Consider the following 26,964-nt stretch of genomic DNA (forward strand, 5'->3'; position numbering starts at 1 on the left):
AGCTTTGATCAGCCGACCACCAAGTGACCTACATTCACTGTCAACCCATGCATGGCATGAGACACATGCACACACGCACGCGCACGCACACATGTGCACACAAGCATCCTGGCATGTTCCTAATATCGTTGCCGTCGGGCAGAAACCTTGTATCTCCATAATTTCCACTTTTTATGTCGTTTTGTTCCATAAATGAATATGCCCTATTTGGTCATATCTACAGTGTCACACAAAAGTAGCAAAATAGCCGATCTACAAGCTTGCACGTGCTTTTGACTAAATAATAACTACATTGGAACCGTTGGAACACGGGTTCTCTTTTTTTTCCTCCTTCCATTTCTTGAAAAGTAAGAGGCTTGGAGATACAAGGTTTCCACCCGACAGCGGCGATATTCAAAGGCATTTTAATTGTTTTCTATTCTTGTTTCATACTGTGCCATGGCCATGGAGAATTATACTCCATTGGGCAGAGGGCAGTGTGAATTACTGTCATATGACTGCTGGGCCTCATCATCGCTCTAAATGAATGTGCATTAAACACTGTGCGTATACAATTAACAGCGACAAGCCGCCCTTAAAGGATCTACAACATGAATTTAAAAAATAATAACAATATTTAATATCATATTGTTTATGTCCCTCAAACATTTTTCAAAAGGTTTGAGCCTAAATCAAGCCTCAGATATGGTTGGAACTGGAAAAACTGTGTGTGTGTGTGTGTGTGTGTGTGTGTGTGTGTGTGTGTGTGTGTGTGTGTGTGTGTGTGTGTGTGTGTGTGTGCGTGCGTGTGCGTGTGTGTGTGTTGCGAATGTAGGCTACTACACTCTCTCTCTCACACACACACACCCACACACACAATGTACAGTGTATATCAGTGTGTATCAGGCGACAGGGGCTATCCCCCACACTGGAAATTACCTCCCCCTCCCAGCCCTCTTTCTCTTTAGGCTGGTAGCCATGTTTCTGGCCAGTCACGTGCGAGAACTCGGCTGGGTTGACATAATGAACTCAGCTGGAGGCCACCCACTAATGGGGCCATGGTGCCCTCATTCATTCGCTCGGTCTCTCTCTGTCTCCGTCTCTCTCTCACCATCTTTTTTTCATGTTTTCCCCTCACTTACTTCTCTCTCTCTCTCCCTTCCTCTTTCTGTGTAACTGTGCTTGCCTCTTTCTCTTTGCCTCTCTTCCTTTTTCCCCTTAACGCAGTGGTTCTCAAACTTTTTCATGTCAAGGACCCCCAACTTTACACTTAGCTTGCGGACCCAACATTTGAAAAGATATGCCAGGCAGGCATAAGAGAAGATTTGTATGGCTCTCGCAGTGATTCTCAACCATTTCAATTTCAAGGACCCCCAGTTTGACATGCATTAGGCTATGGACCCCCATTTAATGGCATTTCTATCTCTGGGACCCCAATTTATATCGTAAAATCAATGTTACTTTAACTCTGAGAGTGTACAAATGGAACCAAATGGAACCAAATGGACCTGTTAGGGTCCATTTGGTCTCTCCCCATGAGCCCCCATGAGCCCCCCCCCCCTCTCTCTCTCTCTACTCTCCATCTTTGTATCATTGGCTTGGCTAAATCAAAAACATAAACAGCCCCCTCCCTCCCCATCCCGTCGCTCTCTCTCTCTACATCCTGGAATCAATGGTGCTCCATTAATGTCGTTCTGACCCCCTATCCGTCCACACCCCTCCTCATCCCTCCATCCTCCCCTCCGTTTGCCCCACTGCCCCTAAAATATCCCTCAGCTGTCACAATAAAGGACAACAGAGTCAGTCTGTCATGACTCTCTCTCTCTCTCTCTCTCTCTCTCTCTCTCTCTCTCTCTCTCTCTCTCTCTCTCTCTCTCTCTCTCTCTCGTGCCAATGAAAGACTGAATGTTTTCCGCTCTACTTCCTTCTCTCTGTACATAAAAAAAAAACGAGTCAAAAGTTGAGAGGAGGGAATAATGGCGTTTCGTTGTTAGTGTTGAGTGGTGTCCGTATGGAGCCTGGCTCTCACACAGGGGGCAGTGCTGAAGCAAAGCAATATGCCACTCACTCCGGTGTGTGTGTGTGTGTGTGTGTGTGTGTGTGTGTGTGTGTGTGTGTGTGTGTGTGTGTGTGTGTGTGCGTGTTCGTGTGCGTGCGCGTGCGTGTGCGCGTGTGTGCGTGCGTGTGTGCGTGCGTGTGTGTGCGTGTGTGTGTGTGTGTGTGTGTGTGTGTGTGTGTGTGTGTGTGTGTGTTTCATTGAACGTTATAGTCCATATCTGAGCCAATTTAACAGATAATTCCCTTTTCATTGCGAAAGTGGGGGAATTTGTGGGGTATTGAAGAAGTTTGAGAACCACTGGTGTAAAGCGATGGACGATGGTACAGCTTTTTCCTACACCATCAATCTCACAGTCTAACTGTGTGTGTGTGTGTGTGTGTGTGTCTCTCTCTCTCTCTCTCTCTCTCTCAGGAAAAAAATACACCTGAAATCAGTGGTTCTCATCTCAAGGTGGGGTCCTTGAGGGGTTCCATCGGGTTAACATAGCATCGGAATCTGTTTAAAACTATGCTATTTGAACATAGCAGATTCACAAGCTCACGAGTCATGATGCGATGCGCTTGTAATGTTATTTTCAAAGAAATCTTAAAAGAAATTGGAAAAATGTGGACATTTTTACAACAGAAACCTTCTATGGAAGTCCCTGGCACAAAATATTTTCAGATGGGGGTCCGCGCGGGGAAGACATTTGGTGAGGAATTAGGAAACAAGGGCAGACCAAGTACAGAGGCAACTAAGGTCTGTAGAGGAACTAAGTAGAGAGGGTCATGGTTAACCACTTAAAGGGCAAGACCACTTTGGTAGAGGTTTGGGTTGTTTACCTTGCCATGATGTAACTCCAAAGGTGGACAAGAAATCAAAAAGAATTGCTCCATTGATTAGAAATTGATAATTCAAAATATGCTCCTCATTGACTTACATTGTATGGTAAAACAGCTCTCAAAGTCACTCTTTTAGCACATAAACAAACGCAAACAAATTTGATTCAGACAATATAGAACATCACCAAACCCAGTACTGTTTTTATTTTTTTATAAAAATGTTAACTTCCTGTTGATTTTGCTATTTTTATTAAGAAGGACTGGATTCGCGGATCTGGATCCGGATCTTCAAATGGTAAAATAAGTAGGAAGTTAACATTTTTATTAAAAAAACAAACAGTAATGGGTTCGGTGATGTTCTATATTGTCTGAATCAGCTTTGTTCGTGTTCGTTTACGTGCTAAAATAGTGAGTTTAAGAGCTGTTTTACCGTACAATGTAAGTCAATGAGGAGCAAATTTTGAATTATCAATTTCTAATCAATGGAGCAATTATTTTTGATTTCTTGTCCACCTTTGGAGTTACATCATGGCAAGGTAATTACACAACCCAAACCTCTACCAAAGTGGTCTTACCCTTTAAGCCCTATTTCATACTTTTTAAATTTGTTTAAAGAATGACATGTTTACCTAGAATGACATGCCTAAAATAGGCATACGCCAGTCTGAAAGTTAAACCCCCTGTCTGGGTCAGTCTAGCTTCAATTCTAACAAAAAAAACACATCTGCCTCATTGTCTGGTACACAAACTGACACATGACTGCTAGAGCAAAACATTTTTTTTAACAGCGCACAGATATTCTGCACATGATAACTCTGTGGATCTGTGGATGGAAACATTACTTCAGCAAATCTAACCTCGTGGGAATGTGTGTGTGTGTGTGTGTGTGTGTGTGTGTGTGTGTGTGTGTGTGTGTGTGTGTGTGTGTGTGTGTGTGTGTGTGTGTGTGTGTGTGTGTGTGTGTGTGTGTGTGTGTGTGTGTGTGTGTTCAATCTGTTCATGCGTGCGTGCATGTGTACATAAGGGCAAAGTCAACCACACAGTACAACATTATAAACCCATTGGCCACTGAGAGAGATTATAGCTGGGTTATGGAAAAAAGAAGTTGATATTCCATGACACATCACATTTTCTGCAAACTTCATTTTATTTGTGATAAATAATAACTTCTACTGTATGTCAACCATCCTTTATAAATGTAATGTCACTACAGCACATCTGACTACATGAGCCATACCCCATAATCCTACATAAATTAATTGTTGACATTGTATGGCTATAACCGTACATGCATTTGGTCCAGGTTAAGTTGCTCTCCTCTTGTGATATAGAATGCCATGTTGTGACATTACCTGCAACTTAAAGGCATACCTCACAATCAAACTCGTGAACAACACAGACAGGGAGCTACACAGAGAGAGATATACTGTACAGAAGAGATGATTTTGGTGAATTTTCTTTAACACGGATGGAAGATACATCTTTTGATTTAAAACATCTGCTATTGAAGGAGTCGTTACGTTGCCCATATTGGCTTAGACTCAAGCTGGCCCTAATAGACTGTATACACAGAGTATAATATATCATGTCCAAGTTCATTGGCATGTGGAATTAAAAGTCAGCACATTAGTCAGTACACTAGACATTGTACACCTTGATCTCTTTTTTTGAAAGAAGAAAAGAAAACAAAAAAATAAAAGGAAAGGAAAGAGAAAGAAAGAAAGAAAGAAAGAACGAAAGAAAAATGCAGTTACCTTACTTGACCTTGTAATACCACCCCGTTCCGTCCACTCATTCTCTCTCTGGTGACACGGTCAGTGTTTCACCTGTTAATATTTAACTAGCATAACTGACAGCCTGTCGGCCTGTCTTCTCTGCTCTGTTCTCCATACACCTGATGTGATCTTTCATTATTCACCACAGTCCAGTGGTCCTGCAGGACCCCTGCTGCTGCAGGTGTCCGTTCACCTGCCAGCCCACCACCTGCCAGCCCACCACCAACTGAACACCGTTTTTAGACGCTGTCCCAAGACGCTGTCCTCACCTTGAGTGACCTCAGAGCTATCGTTGGCATTCAATGAATTCGGACCCTTGATTATGTGCTGTGGTATCAGAAGTTAACCTCTTACAGTAAACCCTATATACCCTATATACTTTTGTCAAATAGCAAAAATAACCCAATAAAAAAATAGCAAAAGTAGCAGATCTACAAGCTAAAAACTCGAGCTTGCGGATCAGCTACTTTTGATGCTTTTGTGACACTGTAGTATGATCAAGTAGGGTGTTAATTTACGAAAAAAACACAAACAAATTAAAGGTAGGGTAAGTGATATTTTTTGGTTAAAACAAAAAGTATTTTGTTAAAAGGTTAAAATACTATATTCTGATAGTAATCATTGCTATAGAGTGTTTGTTCAGTAACGGGAGTCTCCCTGTCTCTCCAGCTCTTTAATAAACAGAAAATACATTTTTCGGTGGGTGTCAAAATCTCAGCCAATCAGGTGAAAGTACCCATTTTTAAGCTTAATTTGTATAGTATTCCAGTTCCAATTTTGCCTGCTCATTTCTTAGTGTCATCACTTCCAATTTCACTTGTTTAATCTGTATCCTGATTGAGTTCTCTGTCCTGGTTGGATAAAATTGGAAATTAAACTGAAACTGAAACGAAAATGCATTTTCTGTTTAATAAAGAGGTGGAGAGACAAGGAGACTCCTAATACTGAACAAACACTCTATAGCAATGAGTACTATCAGAATATAGAGCTATTTAACAATTATTTTAACCAACGCAAATCACTTACCCTACCTTTAATATATGGAGATATTAGAGGTTTCTGCCCGACAACGACGATTCATCATAATTTTCATCAAAATACCTGGGTCCTGTGGAAGTGAAAATCCAGTGAGATGTATGCGTGTGTGCGCATGGGTTCGTGCATGCGTGCGTGTGTGTGTTTCCTAGTACTTACAACTCCAGCACCAGCACCATTTCGGAGGCCATCTCGTAGACCTGGTGGAGGTTGACCACGCGGTCGCTGGCCCTGGCCAGCTCCAGCACGGCCACCTCGTGGACGATCTCCGAGCGACAGTCCTGGCCCTTGCGACGCTTCCTCATGAACTTGGCGGCGTACTCGCGGCCCGTGCACTTCTCCACGCACTTCCTGACCACGGCGAACTTCCCCCTGGAGGGGACAGGGCGAGAAAGAGGAAACGTCTCAAAAGGATGACACGTGGGGGCACAAAACTCACAAGCTGCTAAATTCACCAGATGCTCCTATACGTCCTAACTTGCACAGTATTAGACATACAGTATACAGGGATAATATGTACTTGCACATATTTGTAAAGTCTTTATAAAATGTAAACTGTATTTATATTATCTCTGGCAGACTGGTAGGCCGGGAAGCAGCAATTCTTTAAAATATATTTTTTAAAGATATTTTTTTGTTTTTTTGCCTTTATTGACAGACTACAGTAAGCTGACAGGAAATGGGGAGAGAGATGGGGGGGTGACACGCAGCAAAGGTCGTCGGGAGTCGAACCGCGACACGCTGTCAGGCTGGCATTGCAGCATAGGGTGCCTGGACTGCCACGCTGCGGCCCAGGCCAGCAATTCTTTTTTTGTGTAGAGTGTCTTCCCATGACTACAGCTAATGTCAAAAAAGGAAAAAATTATTGCTGTCTTTTTTAGTTTTTGTGTAGAAACAGGAACTTGGTTTGGCACCTCCCCTTTCTTAGTTTTTCAAATCTGCCTCATGGTGACGCTATAACTAATGAACCATAGACCATAAACATTTTCCCCCTTGGTTCTTTGGATTATGACACAACTCGCAATTTATGGAATTGTTATACTTGAGCAAACTGTTCGCACAGTGTATCATGACAACTTACAATGAAAGTGCTTGAGAATTGATTCAAAAATGCCATTTGACGTTGTTAGAATTCCATGAACAGTCATTGTTCCTTGTTCATGATAGTGATACACATGACAGTTACACAACAAAGTAAACAAACAATGTATGAAAATAGTAACATTTATGTGCTGGTAGCGCTGAACAAAGCACATAAAACGTAATCTCTCAAGAACAGATTCCGACCTGCGGTGGAATCTGTCGGAGCGGTTCGTCCTAACCAGTGCGCATTGGCTACAAGTGGGCGTGCCTTCAGATCAGGAAGTGGGCCGCGCTTTACCCAATCAAATGTAGTGGGCGGGATTCACGTGTCCATCCACCATGATCCACCCTCCCCCCCTCGAAACTAGCCGAAACGAATTTAACAATAGCGTCCTCGGAGCGGACAAAACCACGGAAAGATATTCACATTTTAAATTACTCTTTCATCATAGAAACAAGTGGGCTTATAACCAAAACCATCCATGTTCTCTGGGAGAAGTGGTGTTAGTGTTCCGTGTAGAAATATTGTTAGTGGGAATGAAAACATGGTCGCACCAACCGGAAGTGATGCGCTATAGGCAGACATGAAACCGGTGTTTCCCTGCGCTCTAGTCTAACATTATACTCCTGCCAGACTCCACAGAATATCAGAAAAGCAGAGGTCGCTGTTTTTCATTTTCTGTGGGGTCTGGCTACGCGAGACTACATAAAACGCAATGAACACAATGAGCAATGAGCATCTTCATCACTAGCAGCTTGTGAGGTGAATATCCCCCCCCCCCCCTGTCTCAATTACAATTAACAATTTAGGCATTTAGCAGACATTCTTATCCAAATCAACTTAAAAGTAAATGGCATGAACCCTAGTCACAAAAACAACAGGGTGAGTGAGGCTACTGTCACATACTTAAGTATATTGCAAAGAATTATATTATTTTTCAAGAAAGGGTACCAAACATCAAACCTATCATGTGTCTAAACAATATGATATATAACATAACTCTTTACCAAAAACAGGTGTTCCAACATGTTTTGGTACTCGATTTCTTCAATCTCAAACACATGCTGTGTGACGTGTTTGTCAAAATAACCGTACTCATCTGACCTTCCGTGGGGTTTCCTAGACAACATTATACTTTCTGTACACTTAAAACTTAATGGCCATCGCCCCAACCATCCTGGAATGTTGATTCATAGATTCTAATCCAATTCCAGCTTTGTGGGTCCTTGTATCGTGACTTTTACCAGAGGCAAATCGTGCGTATGACAACAAATATTTGACATCTGACGCACCTTTTGGCAGGTAAATGAAGGTCAGTGCAGGGATTACAGTTTCACAGTCAAAGGAGGCCGTTGTTCACTTAACACATCGTTTATTTAGGCCTTTGGTGTCCGAACAGGGGCCGCATACACAAGAAACGGGTGCTCGAGGGACATGCGGTAATGAGAGACAGAGTGAGAGAGCGAGAGGGAGTGAGTGTGACGTCGAAGGAGAGAGGGAACAAAAGTGACAAGGGGGTTGGTGAAGGGGAGGCCGCACTCTGTTGGCATTTCTACTGGATGAAGTCATCCTTGGCGATCCTTGTACACAGCGGAGTCCCGAGTGTCACTTTAACTGACTAACTACCTCTGAGAGTGTGACAATTGACCTGTTAAGGATTTCTGCTGTGTGTGTAGTGTACTCTGTTTAGAGCAGGGGCTCCCAAACTTTTTCAGCTGAGACCCGGAAGATACATTTGATGTCTCTCCCCCAGGGCCCAGAATTACAATACTGCATACTTAACTTATGTCCTATTTCATAAACAGTGAAAATAGCTCTACAAGATCTACAAAAATGGGAAATTTACGTAATTCTAGTGACCCATAAAAATCTCTCTCTCTCTCTCTCTCTCTCTCTCTCTCTCTCTCTCTCTCTCTCTCTCTCTCTCTCTCGACTGTCTGCTTTGTGGACTGACCTCATTATAATTAGGACTGTGGTAGGGGAGGGGGCTGGGCCATTGTGTGTGTGTGTGTGTGTGTGTGTGTGTGTGTGTGTGTGTGTGTGTGTGTGTGTGTGTGTGTGTGTGTGTGTGTGTGTGTGTGTGTGTGTGTGTGTGTGTGTGTGTGACTGTGTGTGTGTCATTATGCACGTGTTTATATCCATGTGCGTGTGTGGGTGAGGGGGCTGTCAAATGAGATGAGCGTATGGCTGTATAACGTGTATTATCATACGTCTCAATAACAGTTTCCACAATAAAGGATCATGTCATTGTTCTTTGCCAGGCCGGAACGGCCGGGAGGCTAAGAGTGGTGGACAGTAACTAAGTAAATTTACTTGAGTACTGTACTTAACCACTTAACCAGACTCAGTGGCCTTGTTGTGGTTAGAGTGCCCGCCCTTAGACTGGGAGGTCGGAGTTCGATCCCCGGCCGGGTCATACTAAAGACAGTAACAATGGAACCCAATGCCTCCCTGCTTGGCACTCAGCATCAAGGGTTGGATTGGTCTCCCTGAGACATGCTAGCGTCATGTCCAGGGGGTGTACGTGTACATCATGCTGTCTCACGCTACAGAAACAGGAGATGAGCTCCTGCAAGGGCTGCAAGGCTTACTTGTACTTTCACTCCGCTAATAGAAATATTGTACTTTTGACTCCAGTACATTCCTAGGAAGGCACTCTTGGGATCCATACTTAAGCCCTGTTTCAAATATAGGAGAAATAGCCAATCTAAGAGATCTACAGGTGTTGTTGTGAGCTACTGTAGATGTGTAGATCATGTTTTCGCCCCTGTCCGTCCGCCTTTTGTCTGTGTGTCCGTCTCTGAACAGATAATCTCCGGCAATGCTGGACCGATCGTGCTTCGACTACGTCTACTCCAAATCTTTCAAATTGGCCTCATGTATGAGAAAGCCTTGACAAAGCTGAGTGTACAAATGTAACCAAATGGACCAGACCTACAAGCTTGCAGACTTACAAGCTAGAGACCTAGAGCTATTTAACACTTATTTTAACCAAAGAAAATCACGTACCCAACCTTTAACCACTTAAACCACAGCATCCATATTGTGGGGAAAGCTTTCGCTATTTTCAGCGAAAACGGAAAATACACTAGCATAGAGCCCTGAGGGACTCCGCTCAACCATAATGGGGTTTAAGTGGTTAACGCTGATGCTGCGCTGAGGAGCTCCTCTGTGTGTTCCGGACATTAACTTTGCTTTGGCTTCAGTTATTATGCCTTGACTGCTGCTTTTGAGGGCTATGGTTGTGCTGAGATGACACAGCGTTAGTATTTACAGAACTCCATGAATGTAGACCGCTGCACTGCAGTGGAAAAAAACATCAGCATGGAGTTTGAGAGAAGGAAAAATGTGTGTGCGTGCGTGCGTGCGCGGGTGTGTGTGTGGGCAGGGATGCAAAAAGGATAAATATGGGGATGATAAATATTAACCATACTTAAAAAACCAAATGGTTCCACAAGTCTGGCAAACTTGCCCGTTAATTATTAATGACAAATGTCAACGTGATGAGGCATGCAGCAATGGAGTCAATCTAACGAGCCGCCTGCCGTTCAATTACAGAACCAGAGTCACTGTACGTATCTATCGGTCTCTGACGTCGCGTTAAGAGGACTGCATAACGATGGGAATGCACAATTCACACCGTCTTTCATTCAACCGTGACCTTAAAGAGCAGTGCTGGAAGGGGAACATCTTGAATTCCTGATAACAACATGCTGATAAAAAAAAAAGTCTGAAGGAAGTCATGAAGCTCTCTGAGCTAGCATGAAAAGGAGCCCTCAGGGGCCTGGAGGGTGCTATGCACTGGGCTGGACCTCATGTGAGAGTCATGGGGTTGAGAGAGAGATGGGAGCTAGAGGGGGCTGGGGTTACGAGAGGAGGTATAAGCCACAAAAACATAAGGCACCTTGGACGTTTTCATGGGAGTTATAATCACTCACAGTAGGTTTGATTCATACTTAGTTGTGTAGCCGGTGTTGCATGCGGAAAATAGCAGATCTACAAGCTCACAACACGCCACACTGTGAGATTGTGGGATTTACTGACTCATCTTTCCTCTATTATGGCACTTGACTTGTCAGTCACACAGCTAAATGTATAAGCATCATAACTAATACTAATGGAAAGATATTGAATATGTTTATTTGACAAACACGTTGGGACATAATGCACACTAGTGTGCCACTGTGTTGTTTATCTTACGGCACAGCAGGCCTGTGTGTGACATGTGGCAGGCAAACACAGCGGTGACACAGGTGACGTCCACCAACTCCCCCTGATCTCATTAGTGAGAGAATTACCTCTCTCACTCGCCCTAGCAGACCTCAGCCCTCTCACTTGACCTTTCGCACACGCACGCGCACGCACACATATGACCTTTTACCACAGCGGCACACTAGCCTGGTAAACCATCCCGGTCGTGTGAATTCACATTATCATGTGTCTTCTGCAGATCTGTCTGACCCCAAGCTCTGGGTGGACCTGCGGGTCCCCTCCCGTTCCCTCAGGTCCAGTGAAGCCAACCTCCTGGAGGTCCCCAAGGCTAAGTACCGTACCTGGGGGGGACAGGGCTTTCTCTGTTGCTGCCCCCTCCCTCTGGAATGCACTCCCCAACCATATTAAAGACGGCCCCTCCCTCCCTTCCTTCCTACAAAACCACACTCAAAACCCACCTCGTCAGGATAGCCTTTCCCAGCTGAGGTCTAGTTAAGATGTCCCCCCAACCCATGCTTAGCCTTTTATCTATTTAATCTAGCACTTCTCTTTTAATTCGTTTTTTTTTTCTTAATAAAGTTGGTTCCTTTTCTTTTATGTAAAGCGACTTTTGGGTAGAAAAGCACTATATAAATCTGAGCTATTATTATTATTATTAGAAAATGCCATAGCATAGGGATTCTTATTAGCATTTTCCTGTGTTTCTCCCATTTCAAATGAAAAATTCTCTCATCCGATCACGATTTGAAAGGTTGCCACTATAAAACCCAGACCGAGGTCTCTAATAATAACAACATGGTAAGTGAGACTAACCCTAATCAAAACAAACATCTTAAGCTGGCTGCCTTTTGTTTTTCTCATATACACACTGTACTGTTTTAAGCTGAGGCATAGTTGAGCCACCTAAACCCTTTAATTAGTTGACGGGGTCCCCGAGGCCCAGGGCGCTATGCTAGGCCCCCTGCTGTCTTCGCTACACTAAATATCTTCACCAAAAATAGCCGATCTACAGTGTCCCGACACATTGTTGTGAGCTTGTTGTAGATCTGCTATTTTCACCGAATGTTGACCCCAGAATAGGGTTGAAGTGGTAAATTATTTTGAAGCACAATTGAGCCACCCTTTTACTAACATAGATGTTGAAGGGTGACATTTTAGTGGCTGTCTAACTTTCTTAAAGATTATAAGCAGCAAAATAGAGAGAGAGAGAGAGAGAGGGGGGAACAGTGAGAAAATAGAAAATAATAATAAAGCTCTTTATACATGTTGGAGAAAACAAGAAATGACAAAGCTATAACAAAACAACATAAAAAGGCAGATCCAAGACATATCATAACAGAGGTTGTCTCTCGCTGAAAATGTGTGGGGATGACTGATCTATCCTGTGCGCATCGATGTACAACAGGTATGCAATCACACCTAGCTCTGAGTCTAATTAGTTTCAATCAGCCATCACCCACAGGAGAGTTGTCTCATGACTTGATTCTCTGAGTTCACGTTCAGACTCAGGAACCATCACATGCGTTTTTTGCTTTAGATACGAAAACTGAGGGCAGAGAGGAGCATTAGTCTGATGGCAAAGTAACTGGTAACTAAAGCTGTCAAATAATTGTAGTGGAGTAAAAGTATAATATCTGCCTCTGAAAAGTAGTGGAGTAGAATAAAAAGTGTTGAAAATGGGAAATGCAGTAAAGTAAAAATTCCTCAAAAGTGTACTGAAGTACAGTACTTGAGTACATGTACTTAGTTACTTTACACCACTGTTATTCCGACATCACAATATTCTGAACAATGTTAGGTTAGTGTCAAGTTAGGGTTAGGCTTAGGCTTAGTTATAATGCGCGCCGTGGGACCAGTGGTACTTCGGAACAATAGGTCAGACTAATGGCATGGTACCGAGGAATAAGGACATGTTATGCAGGTGTCAAGCCGGAATGTGTTGATGTTGCGATTATGTGTTTTGTTACGCTAACCAGTTGCCCCGACACTTGCCCCGTAATCCGGTCATCCCAGCTCTTTGCATTCATGAGGTCTTAGTGGCCGCCGCTTGCTTTCATCAGCCCGGTTTGGAGGAGATGTCCTGCCTTTTCTAGTACATGCAGAGCCCTTTGAAGCAGAACTATAAGTCAAAGCTCTAAGAGGCTTGAGGGTCCATTTTGACCATGTGGCTCTGACATTCCTACTTTCATTCTTTGACTCGTTCATTCATCCACTCCTTCATGAGCCATACTCACCCCTGACTGCAGAGATGGTGAGAGTGATGGAGGCAGGAGAGGAGAGGAGAGGAGAGGAGAGGAGAGGAGAGGAGAGGAGAGGAGAGGAGAGGAGAGGAGAGGAGAGGAGAGGAGGTAACTGTATATTCACAAAACATACAGTTACCAATCCAGCCCTATATACATTTCAACCATTTGAAAAAAGCCGATCTGCAAGCTTGTAGATCTGCTATTTTCTAAAGATGTTTATACAAGCTTGTGAAATGGGACTTTCTGCACAATGAGTACTTTCTATTTTTGGTGCTTTAAGTACATTGATACCAATACTTTTGTACTTTTACTCAAGTCAATTTTGAATTCCGGACTTTTACTTCCTACATTGCAGTAGCGATACTTTTCCTTAAGTAAAACATTTGAGTACTTTTTCCACCACTGATGTTCCTACAATATAACTTATGTAATTGGGCTGGTTGTGTCCACTGTTTGGTAAACACATGGAGCAGAGAGAGCCTGCTATATGCAGAAGGGCTGTGTGGTGCTGTAGTGTAGTTGACATTGGGAGTCCGACTGTGCTCTTCAAAAACCATACTGGGACACCACAGCATTTTCTGCCCGCCGCGTCAGCACATTTCCTAAAGCCAGCGGCCTCACACACAGGGTACACCCTGAAAGAGATGGCTCTGTGTGTGTGTGTGTGTGTGTGTGTGTGTGTGTGTGTGTGTGTGTGTGTGTGTGTGTGTGTGTGTGTGTGTGTGTGTGTGTGTGTGTGTGTGTGTGTGTGTGTGTGTGTACATATGTGGAGGGCATACCAGAGGTGACTGCAGGGCTACAGCCAATGCGAAGGAACGGGCCAATGGCTGCATTAGCAGTTAACCACGTAATCCCTATATACTTTGTCGTACGACAAATATAGCTAAAATAGCAGTTGTAGAAGCTCTAAACGTGTGCTTGTGAGCTCGTCGATCTGCTATTTTAGCTATTTAAAAGTTGTTGTTGATGTTGTTGTTTTATATATGGATACATTTGGAAAGGACTGCGATGGAAATAAGCCGCTGGCTTTTTTTATCCTGATAATGGTGTGACAATGTATGTATTTTACATGTTTATTATCAATAAAGAAGTCAAAGTCAAACTCAAAGTGCCCAAAATAAGGACGGCAGGTAATGTGGTTAACCTCTTGAACCCCAGTATCCATATTCTGTGGGGAACATAAGCAAAAAATAGCCGATCTACAAGCTCACAACTTGCAGTGAGCTTGCAGAGCGGCAATTTTTTGGCAAAGAGATTTGGTGTAGACAGAAAAAATCACACCCAGTGTGAAGTGAGTGGTGCCTTTGATGAGTTCATTATGCGCATGTGTTGCACTCCTGTTTGTGTTTAATTAGTGTAACTGGTTGCATCTTTGTGTTGCAATCAGCTGCAGCTGTTGAGGCCAGACACAAACATACGGACGGACAGACCCACAAACACGGTCAAGTGTAGGAGCACTCAAAAAGCGGTCCAAGTACAGTATAAATACAACTCGGATCCAGTTCACTAAGTCTAGAGGGTTTCCGTGCATGGTTAAAAGAGTCACAGATCCCACATGCACGGCAGTGGAGCTTCACTACTCATTTATTAACAACACATATGCATATATTCCATGAGGTTCTGGCACGTTTTAGAGCCCAGAACGCAGCCTCAGCATTTCATGGATTAAGTGTGTCATCACTGATTTAAACGTGAGTAATGCATCATTTCGGACATTTTGACTATTATCTTTGGCTGTATGGCAGGGTGATATGACATAAAAACTGTTATTGCAACATGCTGCTAGATTATATATATTTTGTATTAATTATCAAAATGTTTGGACATTTTTGGAAAATATTCAAAAGTTTTGACAATAATAATGGAATACCCGATATGGTGATGCCAAGTGGAAAGTGGTTAAGAAGTGCCTTGGTTTAGACAAATCAGACAAATAATCAATAACACAGGAACACAATAATAACACAACGAATATTTTTTTCAAAGTTACGTGGCTGGGTTAATGTACTGTAGCTGATTGATTTGGTGTTATGTATGTCATGTAATTGCTATGTTTCAGGCTCAAATCAAGCTTAACGACCACCGTGCCCATTTTCACTATGCCGTCTAAATAGAGCACAAATGCCACCCAAACAATCAACAACGTAACCACGGCATGAATCTTTACTTAAATCCCTCACAGTCTAGTGGTGGAACAAACCGTTGTCTGCCATAGAGGAAAATGTGAACGGGGATCAGAACTCGTAAACTCTAAAGTGCTTTTGAAAGCAAAAGCCGTCTGAAAGCGTTAGCATATGTGGCGCTTCTTTGTCTCTATTTGGTGGATTTTGGCATCTTTTGATCTGTTGGTGATAATCTGTCTGTCTCACTGCTGTATCCGGAGGCCTGTGCGGCGAAGCGGGGTTATAGCGAGGTAACTTCAGGTTTAAAGCTGCACTATGTAACTTTCCCCTTCCACCCCAGATTTGAAAAGTGCTGACATTTTTACCATTGAGCTAATAGAGGTCAAAATTCATGTCAGATCCTGTGTCAAGGTGAGACATGACCTTTTGACACAATCTAAATGTCTAGAAGAGCAGGGAGATTTTTTTAAACATTTCATTCATAAAAAATAGTTGCGTAGTGAGGCTTGCCTTTAACCCTGGATTGTTTAGGGATTACTTCTTACCAGGGTACATCGCCCAACTCACTAGTTCTCAACCCGTGGGCCGAGGCCCAAATAATTGGCCAAACACTAAGATTTGAAAGATAATATAAAAAATCCATTATTTTATCTTGAAAAGTGAGTTTTCATTGTGATACTGCAGTAAGTACTTCCAAGCCGGAACACAATCGACTGACTGATCATTACAATAAATGTGCTCGGGACCCACCCACATGTCTATTGGCTACCGTGTTAAGTGGCATTAAGCGGCATAAATGGCATAATTATATGTAATTATATTCAGGTGTACTTGTGCCCTAATGATGGGGTAGTGATATTGATAAGCCCATTAGCCTATATCTATTGCATTTGGCAGCTCCAACTGTGTTGCTTTTTTAGCCTGCATTATAACAATTGTTTGTATTTGTCTAAAACGATAGTTTGCTCTTCGTTTTGTGAAATATGCCGCTCTGCCACCAGCAGATTTGTCCCATGTTTCCTATTGGTCATATGTTCAAACAAACTCCGCCCCCAATGTTAAGTGAGCGCACTGCACGGCTTGATTGGAAAATCCTGGGTTGACTTAACGAGTTGATGAGCACCGGTCAGTCGTGTGACCACTTCACAGACATAGTACAGGGCCCTGGTTCTCTCCAGGCTAATAGAAGCCTGTGTTTCCAAAGCCGTAGTCTGGTGGCACGCGTCCAGCCAGGACACAGATGGCTTTAATGGAATAAAGATGCAGGCTGGATCGGGGCCAAAAAAAAAGACGGCCGTTTAACCATGCCAAGAGCTGAATAGACATGTTCCATGTATGGGATTCATATCGTTGCTGTCGGGCGGAAACCTCTTATCTCCATATTTTAACTTTTTGTATTTTTTCCCCCCATAAATTAACACCCTACTTGATCATACCACAGCGTCACACAAAAGCATCAAAAGTAGCAGATCCGCAAGCTCGAAACACGGCGCGAACCAGACAGAGGCGATATTTTATGAACACTTGTACATGAATGGTTGCACACTAGGGCTGGGCAATTCACTGAAAATATATAAAAAACGATATTTAGAACCAATAACCCACTTATAATCGAAGCAAAGTTTTCTTTTGATAATTCTTATATATTAACAAATCAACATGAAATAATTCTTTTTTATAATCAACTAAATCGATTACCTGTAGTCTGAATAATTACTTAACCCTGTATTATACTTTGTTTTGAAAATAAAGAAACAAATACACATATACTTTGCATAGATGTAAAACTAACTTTTGTACAGTTTTGATGTCCCTTTTGGATAGTTCCAGTGATCCTGGACTGCACCAACACAGAGTAAATAAGGTGGTGGAGTGGAGCGATAACAACGCTCTTATCATTAACACAAAAAAGACAGAGGAGATTGTTTTTGGTGCCCCACTAGAGATACACAGATCCCCCATAACTATTCATAGTGAACAGATCAACCAGGTATGTTCGTATATATACCTAGGAGTAGTAATTGACCACCTTCTGTCATGGAAAGAACAGATTGAATCAGTGGGTAAGAAGACAAAGCAAAGAGTCTATTTCCTTCGCCGTTTGAGATCTTTTGGTGCTAGTAGACAGATTCTTCTTTTGTTTTTCACTTCTGTTATAATGAGTGTTCTTCAGTACTGTAGTACCACCTGGTATGGATGTCTGTCTGTAGCCTTAAAGTCACAACTGCTGCAGCAACTGAACATTTGTTCAAAGATTGTTGGACAGCCACTTCAGAGGCTCTATACAACTACGTATAATGATAGTATGATAAGGTTGGCAAGGAATATCACTTCAAACACTAGCCATGCTTTGTATGGAGAATATAGGTTGCTGCCTTCAGGAAGGAGATACGGTGTTCCTACATACAATAAGGTCAAACTGAAGAGGTCCTTTGTCCATCAGACGACACTGAGGCTTAATCAGGATTTATAGGCCAAGGGTAGGCTGAGAGGTGGACATTGCTCTTGTCTTTGTATGTCTTTATGTATGTATTTTGTTTTTCTTGTGTCATGTCAAATGTGTGAACTGTTTATTGTTGCATACATGGCTGCTGGGTCGCAAGACAAATTTCAGTGTGAACTGACAATAAAGTATTATCGTATCGTATCGTATCGTATCGTACTAATACCCATATGTGCTGTATTGTACTCAAAGACAGGAGAAAGTAACAGCAATGGCATGTACAGTAGGATGGAGCCAGAGGAATGTTGGGAATCTATGTATCTGACAGTTTAATAGGACAGGTGGAGAGCCATATCAGATCAAAGTTATGATGACTGATCTCACCTGTCAGTATATTATACTTACCTCAGTACACCTGTCCGTTTGTGAAGAGGTGACCTGGTTTAACACAGCTACATTCTGGTGTGCAAGGTCAACTGGTCTGTCGGAATGGTCTCTGTAGCTGATTTAACCGCGATCCAATAGTTTAAGAACAACTACAGGGTGCTCGGTGGAGCAGGGGTAAAGTAGCCTGGCGTAGCTAGACTATATCACTGCGTGGATATGAGTCTGGTGCTTCCATGAGGACGTTTTGTTTCCCAAGGGGCGGGATCAAAACAATGTCCCTCGACGCAATTGGTTAGACCTACAACCAACTACCAATTACAGTCGCCCATATTCAAATACTGGGCCCTGATTGGTGCCCCACGTCTTCTGGAACAGGAAATGGATTCTCTATGGAGCGGTGCCAGACCCAAATCGCAGAGTGCAATTTTTTTTTGCACTCGCAGATTCGTCTGGTCCCAGGCTAGGGGTAAAGCACCTGTCCAGTAAGTAATTGAAATGGCATTCATTGTGTGACTTGAGACTTGACTTAGTAGTTGCTTGTCTTCACCCTTGACTTGACTTGGGACTTGACTCTGGGGTGTCACGACCTGGGTCTGTCCCCAGTCCCTCCCCTCTCCTTTTTGGTCTCTGATTGCCTAGAGTGGACTCAGCTGCGGGTGTCAGCCGTACCTAGTTGGCTAATGAGCCTCAGCAGAGGCAACACAGAAATGTGTGGGGAGGAATTGATTTGAATCACTAAATGACTTGTAAAAAGTAAAAATGGCATTCATAAAATCGCCGTCCTATAGAGCATGCCAACGTGTCGTCACCACGGGGGGGCGTGGCATTGGGCAATGTTAAGTCAACCTGGTTTTTACCCCTCAAAGATGTCCGCCGCTACCAAAAGACACTTGTTGACGCCCCTTCAGGATTTTTGGCACGCTCTATAATGTCCTCACAAGTACAGTAATACAAACCTGTGCGTGTGTGCGTGTGTGCGTGTGTGCGTGCGCATGGGGAGGCATGCGTGGACAGCCTGTTGGTTCCAGGGTTGACGTCACACAGATCATATCACACACCTGTTAAAGGACTGCTTAGCCCCCACATCCCTAACTGACCTCACAACCGCCACAAACAATGGATCAAATGTCACCGCTTTCTCTGCACCACACACTACTTGAATATGTCCCTTTCCCTCATCAGTGCAGTATGTGGTCATTGATTGTCTCATAGCACATTATATACTGTAACTGTTGCAATAAAACAGTGGTTCTCAAACTTTACCCTGAAAGTACACAAATGGAATCAAATTTGGTTCCATTTGTGCACTCTCTAGAGTTACAAGACCTGTAAGAGTCCATTTGCATATGTTTGAATAACCAAAGAAATCAAAAAATCCGTTCCCGGTCTTAAAGGGTTAACACGGGGGGAGAGTAAAAACTGACCCCTTACAGGTGTCATGTCATATATTGCATTTATTACTGACTTCACTGTCAGAGCACCAATTCCAGTCCCAGTGTGAAAGCTGGAAGTGCATTCATCGTTGACCTAGAAGACAAGATACATGACATGACTTCATGAATGTCACACTGAGTCACCTGTTAGGTCATCCACGCATCCAGGGTCTAATCCAGTAGTTCTCAAACTTTTTCAAGCCAAGGACCTGGCCACAGACCCCCATCTGAAAAGGTATTGTGCCAGGGACCCCCAGAACATTTTCTATATTTTTCAAAAATATTGAAAAACAGCAGATGTACAAGTCCCCGGACCCCACTTTGAGAACCTAATCTAATCAACCAGCGCCGGATGCCTGTGGTACTAATCTAGCACACGGCTGTTGGAAGCTGCAAGATGCTCCCCGATGACCAATAACAGATGGCAGAGAGACTAGAGATAGATTCTGACACCGTGGTGCTGAGAGGCGTGACGGATGACAAAGACATGACACCCAAGGGCAAAAAAAAGTGCCCGGCACCAAGGAAGAGTCAATGAGTGTCAACCTTATTCAGTCCTATTCACCCAGTTCCACCAACCATGTCTTGGTAAACATAGGACCACAATGGAAACAAGTCCCCAGGACTTTTTTTGGTGTAATCTTTTTAGCTTTCATGTCTCATAATGTACCATATATACATGTACATACACACACACACACACACACACACACACACACACACACACACACACACACACACACACACACACACACACACACAGACAGAGGTCTGTATCAATCACTGTGGCCCGTCATTAATTATAATGAATCATACTGTGCCCTTTGCCCCACCCAGCCTCATGACAGATGTCCAGGTCATCCCCTCGCTCACTGCTCCTCACAGCAGAGTGTGAAGGAATGTCATGATTCCATGTACTATATCATTGCTGTCGGGCAGAAACCTCCTATCTCCACATTCTAACTTTTTGTGTTTTTTTTTTCGATCCGCAAGTTCGAAGCGCGGCGCGAAGCAACACGTTTCGAGCTTGCAGATCTGCTACTCTTGCTGCTTTTGAATTTTAATCCTGAAAAGTCACAGTTTCGGACATATGAGGTTTCCACCCGACAGAGACGATATGCTGAGCGCAGTGATCTAATGTGTGCTGACAGGGCAGCAGCCTGTAATGAAGATAAACATTTTTTGACATGTTTAGAATGTGCAGTCTTGCATCCTATAGCGCTTAGCTTGTCCACGACCAGCATTCAGTGCACTGTGCGTGCTGGTGGTTCACTACAAATGGCCATATGGCTAATAAGACATGTTGCTGAAAAGCCCTGCTTCTTAAGCATTATGGTAACGACTGACTGCCTCCGTTTAGCCAGTAAAGGAGCTTGGCTGATGACCATCTGGCACAGTGGTGGAAAAAGTAACTGAGTACATTTACTCAAGTCAGGAACAATGGGGGGCTTCCACCACCGCGCCTCAAGCCAGAGATTGCAGGCTGATCCGGTGCATCTCAGGCGCAGGACTCATAAAAGGCCAGGCCACACCAATGCCACCAACACCAACTCCTTGCAACTGCAACTCCTTGCAACTCCTTGCAACTACTTGCAACTACATGCAAGCGTTATCCGTGTTGGATCTCATGTTGTACCATTTTCCATTTGTATGTAAATATGGTTAAAAGTGTGTCTGTGCCTCTCAGGCAGCCTGCAGCGTTGTTTTAGTCTGATGGGCTCATTCTGGTATGTCAACAATATTAGATAGCAGGTTAACCTTGTTGCCGCACGGTGTTGTTGTTATAAACATTGTGCGTAGATCTCACCACAGCCCTGGTTGCCCAGGAAACGGAGCATGTCAAGACACAACTGACGGCTGACGTGATGACGAAAGGCGCCACCCCACGCTATGTGTATAAAACTATGTATCTCTGTTTAAGCTTCAGAAGAATATATCTGGAACCATGCTTTTCCGACGCTTGTAAGATCTCTTCTCTGGAATATACCCAAATACTATTCCTCCGTTTATTGATGTAATTAATTCATATACTGTCGGATAGATATGGACCGGTAGTCACTAGGGAAAAATAAATCTAACAATCCCCAAATGGCGCCGGTCTACAACTGGTCAGTCCAGACCGCTGCAATTTCTTGCAAATGGTTGCACGTTGCAACTAGTTGGATCGGTGTGGACTGGGCTTAAGGCATGAAGAAAGAAGGCACATGGATCAAACTCGGACAATTGAAGCCTGTCTTTTATTAACAGGGTGCAGGCTAATAAACATGACGCTTCGCTGTCAAAACATCTTCGTCCGGTCATGATGTTAACCTGACGAAGATGTATTGACATCGAAACGTGCCTTCACCCTGTTAATAAAAGAAGGGCTTGTCCCGAGTTTGCTCCAGTGCTTTCTTTCTTCACACGTTTACTCACGTATTATACTTCAGTACGATTTTGAGGTACTTTTACTTTACTGCTTCCCTTTTTCAATACTTCATACACTTCTACTACTTTATACTATACTTTTTACTCCACAGTACAATTATTTGGAAACTTTAGCTACTAGTTACTTCGTAGATTTAGATTGTTATTACAAAACATACGGTATACCAATGATATCCTATATTGTACTTCAGCTATTCGAAAATGTTTTACAAATTTTGAAAAAAGTTAGCACTTTTACTTTGATACTTTAAGTAGCCTATATATGGATTTTTAAATATTTTTTCTTATACAATTTTGAATACAGGCCTTTTGCTTGTAACAGAATATTTTTATATTATGGTATATACTTTTACTTAAGTAAAAACAATCCAACAACTTCCTCCACCTCTGCCATCTGGTCCCCCCTCTGCTACTGATCTGAGGGTGGGGGTGCTGGAGGGAGGGTATTACTTTAAACCCTACCCTGGTCTTCATCAACCACTGGTACTGTAACTCTAATGGAGCCTGCAGCATGTGGCATTATTGACAACACTAACAGCAGTGCTTCTCAAACCTTTTTGTGCCAAGGATCCACAAATTGATATGTATTTGGCCATGGACCCCCCCCCCTCCTCCAGACCTTAGAAGTTAACATGAGAGGACTTCACATCTGGGGAACAATAAAGGCTTCATTCACGCAATGAAGCCATTCAATGGTTTGGCACTCGTCACAAAGTTATTTAGCTGACACTCTTATTCACAGCACAGTGTGAATTATGACGATGGTAAGGAGTTGAGTGTCTTTCTCAAGGAGACTTGGACAGGTGTGAGACATATTGGCAGTAAATTGTGGTCTTGCTCTCGTCGCTAATCACCCTCTAAGAAGAAGGACTTTTACAAAGTCGAGATTGTTGCAAAGTTTAAGCTGATAAACGTCATAGCTATGGGAGGTAAACAATTTCACTTAAAGATTCTGGTATTTGGTTTCAGTTTAGTTTGTTATAATTAGCCACTGCAGTAGAGAGGGACAGGAAATCGAGATAGTGAAATTATTACAAAGTGTTCCAACTCTGCTTATTATTTTTTTGTTTAAACAAGCCCAAGCGACTTTGGGCTTGTTTTCCTGTAAATATTGGAAGTTGCGGGTTGCAGTTTTTTGGGTCTGTTTCTGAAACAAGCCAAAACAAAACAAATCTTTTATGGGGGCCACAAAATATTTTCAGATGAGGTCCATGGCCAAATACATATTAATTTGGGGGTCCTTGACATGAAAATGTTTGAGAACCACTGGTCTAAAACAATATTAAGACAATAAGTTTGACTGGTCGCTTATTTTGGGCTTTTCATAGAACTTGGTTGCTTGTTTCTCTCGCAACATCCGGCAACACTGATTTCAAAATACATAAAGCAAGGTCTTGCTTGACGCACAGATGGACGGACAGGGAGAGTGAGATTGAGAGAAATTAACTGACAGAGAATTCCCTGCATGTAAACAAAGGGAGAATGAGATCAGGGATCAGGCAGAGTGCATGTGACACGATGGGGGTGTAGTGGAGATGAGAGGGACATTTTCTGAATACCTTTGTTAATACTGCATCACCTCAGGCTCGACAGACCCTCAGCTGCTGCATTCAGCTGATCCTTCCTTTCAGCAGTGTTATGGGCTCAGTTAGCTTCTCCGTTTTCAGTGCATGAATACGTTTAAAGCATGGAGGTGCAGTATACTCATTGATGAATGATGTCAATAAGGAGGTTTACAGTAACTATGACAATAGACACACAGTATCGTCTCTGTCGGGAGGAAATCTCCACAACAGTTCCTTTTCAGGATTCTCCTCTGGGGGTCCCTGGCACAAAACATTCTCAGATGGGGGTCCGCGGCCAATTTATCAATATTTCAATTTGGGGGTCCTGTTTGAGAACTACTGATTTACAGTAGATAGCATGTTGTTTAGATAGATTCTAGGTTCATTGTTGACCTGGTATCCTAGTTCTTTTGAGGCAATGCATTGTTCTCTCTGTGTGAGTTATTTACCTTGTTGTTTGTTGACTAGAGTTCATGCTTACTCTGCTTACTCTGATCTCGCACTTGTAAGTCGCTCTGGATAGTTGTCTGCTAAATGCCTACATGTAAATTGTAAATTAGATCAAGACCCAAAAGTGGATCTGATATGGCCACACAGGCAAAGAATCATTGAAACAGAGGAATATTGGGTGATTTAATATACTGGCTCCTGACGTCATGGTTGAAAAAAACAGTTCACTAGTGACGCAGAATGGCACGCACGCACGCACACGCACGCACACGCACACACACACACACACACACACACACACACACACACACACACACACACACACACACACACACACACACACACACACACACACACACTAGGGGCAGGCACTGAGCAGATGTTAACACCGGAATGACTACCTGAAGAAACCAAAACAAAGTGACAAGAGAGAAGAAGTGAAAGAAAGAAAGAAAGAAGGAAAGATAGAAAGGAAGAAAGAAAGAAAGAAAATGGGTCAGGAAAGGGAAAACAAGTGACCCAACAGAGAGGGAGAGATCACAAGAGGAGCATGATGTCATCCTAGAGACAGAGATGGTGTTTCTGTGGGAAAGAGACACACAGAGAGAGAGAGAGAGAGAGAGAGAGAGAGAGAGAGAGGGAGAGAGAGAGAGAGAGAGAGAGAGAGAGGGAGAGGGAGAGAGAGGGAGAGGGAGAGAGAAAGAGAGAGGTCTCAAAAGGACAAAAGGGGAACCCCACAGCATACATCCGACAGGCCGACAAAGCACACAGAAGCACGTGACTCTCTGTGTGTGTGTGTGTGTGTGTGTGTGTGTGTGTGTGTGTGTGTGTGTGTGTGTGTGTGTGTGTGTGTGTGTGTGTGTGTGTGTGTGTGTGTGTGTGGGGGGGGGGGGGGGGGGGGGTGGTGGTGGACACACTGGTCTCAGAATTAAGGGACAGTGACAGGCCTCTGGGCTGAGCACAAGAATACAACAACACTACTACACAACACACTAACACAACACAGCACAACACACATTACCACACAACGCAACACACATTCACACAACATGCATTGGTTGTCAAACGTGCAGTGGTTGTCAAACATTTTCGTGCCAAGGACCCCCATATTAATATGTATTTGGCTGCCGACCCCCCAGGTTTATGTTTAATATAAATCTAAATGATTCAAAGTTTTCCAAACATTTGTGATATTTTTCAAAGATTAAAAAAACAGAGACACATTAACTCAACACAATTAAAACAGATGACAACAACACACATCCATACGTCACAACCACCCAGAAACACAACTACAACTTACTACAACACAATGCTCGCTTCTATAAAAATAGAAGTCAATCTGTGCTAGGTTTAATTTAGTTCCCTCACAGCTATCTGAAGACATAGCCTAGTTTTAGCTAATTAGACTGGGGATGGAAACGTTCAAGATATGGGTTGGATACTAGATATCGTCTCTGTCGGGTGGAAACCTCATTATGTCCAAACTGTTACTTTTAAGGATTCAAATTCAAAAACGGTAAAAGTAGCAGATACAAGCTCGAAGCGCGTCGCACCACGTTTCGAGCATTCATTTACAAAAAAACTCAAAAAGTTAGAATATAGAGATAAGAGGTTTCTGCCCAACAGCAACAAGATATATACTGTATATATCTCGATGCTGTCAGGCAGAAACTTCTTATGGGATCACGCAGCCCTCAAATCTAGAATATATACACGTAAGTAAAATCACTCTATTAACCGTTGACCTCTGGTTTGGTAATTGTGGTGAACAACGCATGGTTAGTGAAATTCATTCACTTGATTACCAGTTCATCAATTTAATAAATACATTAAAATTACTGTCAATGGGGAACAGTCCCGGCAAACAACAAAATCTGCTGATCTATGGTTGACAGAATCACTGCATACTACTACCACCATTAAATGGTAGAGTCATGCTGGGATTTCCTGACAGCGTGTGGTAGAGAGAATTTTGGCTGAGATCACGGCAAGAGTTGGTGGTGGACCTCGCTCTTGATGGTACATTGAGATTCTGTGTCTGTCAACCATGAAAACCAAAGGTTTTAGTAGTATTTTGGTTCCTTGTCTCCTCGGCCTTGAATTCCATCAGATCATAGCTGCACAAACCACGTTTATCGGCCGTTTTGAGTACATGTCGACTTCCTTCAGCAATGAGGTTGCTCGCTCACACGGTTACATTTCAGTGTGAACTTTAGCGTGCGCTAATTTGTCAGCGTGATTTTCTCATTGTCTTTGTGAAGCAGGCTATTTGACATCATGGTCCCTCTCTTTGACATCAAGCCCTTTTCACATCCCAGATCCATATGCTTGGTTACTGAATTGAATCCATCCACAACACGGGTGCGTAAAACTGTCACTACCGTATATCAACCTTCCCGTGTTGACTGCTCAACTTCAAGTTCCTCTTTATTATCATTCATAACTTTACATCAGAGATGCACAGCAGAACTAAATTATGTTTCAATGGCTCCATTAAAAAAACGACTCTAAGTATTGATTACAATAAGTATTATAACTAACAGTAAAATAATTGGCCAAAACATTTAAAATATTAAAATTGACTTATTATACATAGGCCTATATCCCTTTATCTCAATTTCACATGAAACCCTATAGACCCATAAGATTCCCATACATGTATATTGCACGCACTATATTAAGTGCATGTGTATTTCCAATGTGAATATATGTCTCAATCTATCTATCTATCTGCTCCATCTATCTATAAATAGGACTCACTGTCCTCAGAATACAGTCAAACAATTCCATCCAATCGACTTCACACTTGGCAGGTGTATTTGCTGAGAACCCAAGGAATTGCAGGGTCGAGTGTGAAGTGGATGAGATGAACAGGTGCGCTCCGAACGGACACACGTTCCAAACGGCAGCCACGCCCCGAACAGG

At 42.9% G+C, this 26,964-nt stretch overlaps 1 protein-coding gene across 1 annotated transcript in view; it reads right to left on the minus strand.

The window, feature by feature from the left end:
- stk17a (serine/threonine kinase 17a) overlaps positions 1-26,964 on the minus strand; it is a 42,921-nt gene that overhangs the window by 8,746 nt on the left and 7,211 nt on the right. Inside the window, exon 2 of the mRNA XM_084048575.1 lies at positions 5,829-6,041. Coding sequence (XP_083904701.1) covers positions 5,829-6,041 — 213 coding nt within the window. The remainder of the gene's footprint in view (positions 1-5,828; positions 6,042-26,964) is intronic.

The sequence above is a fragment of the Gymnoscopelus microlampas genome (genome assembly GCF_963454915.1).
Source record: "Gymnoscopelus microlampas genome assembly, chromosome: 22".
In the NCBI taxonomy this organism is placed as follows: Eukaryota; Metazoa; Chordata; class Actinopteri; order Myctophiformes; family Myctophidae; genus Gymnoscopelus; species Gymnoscopelus microlampas.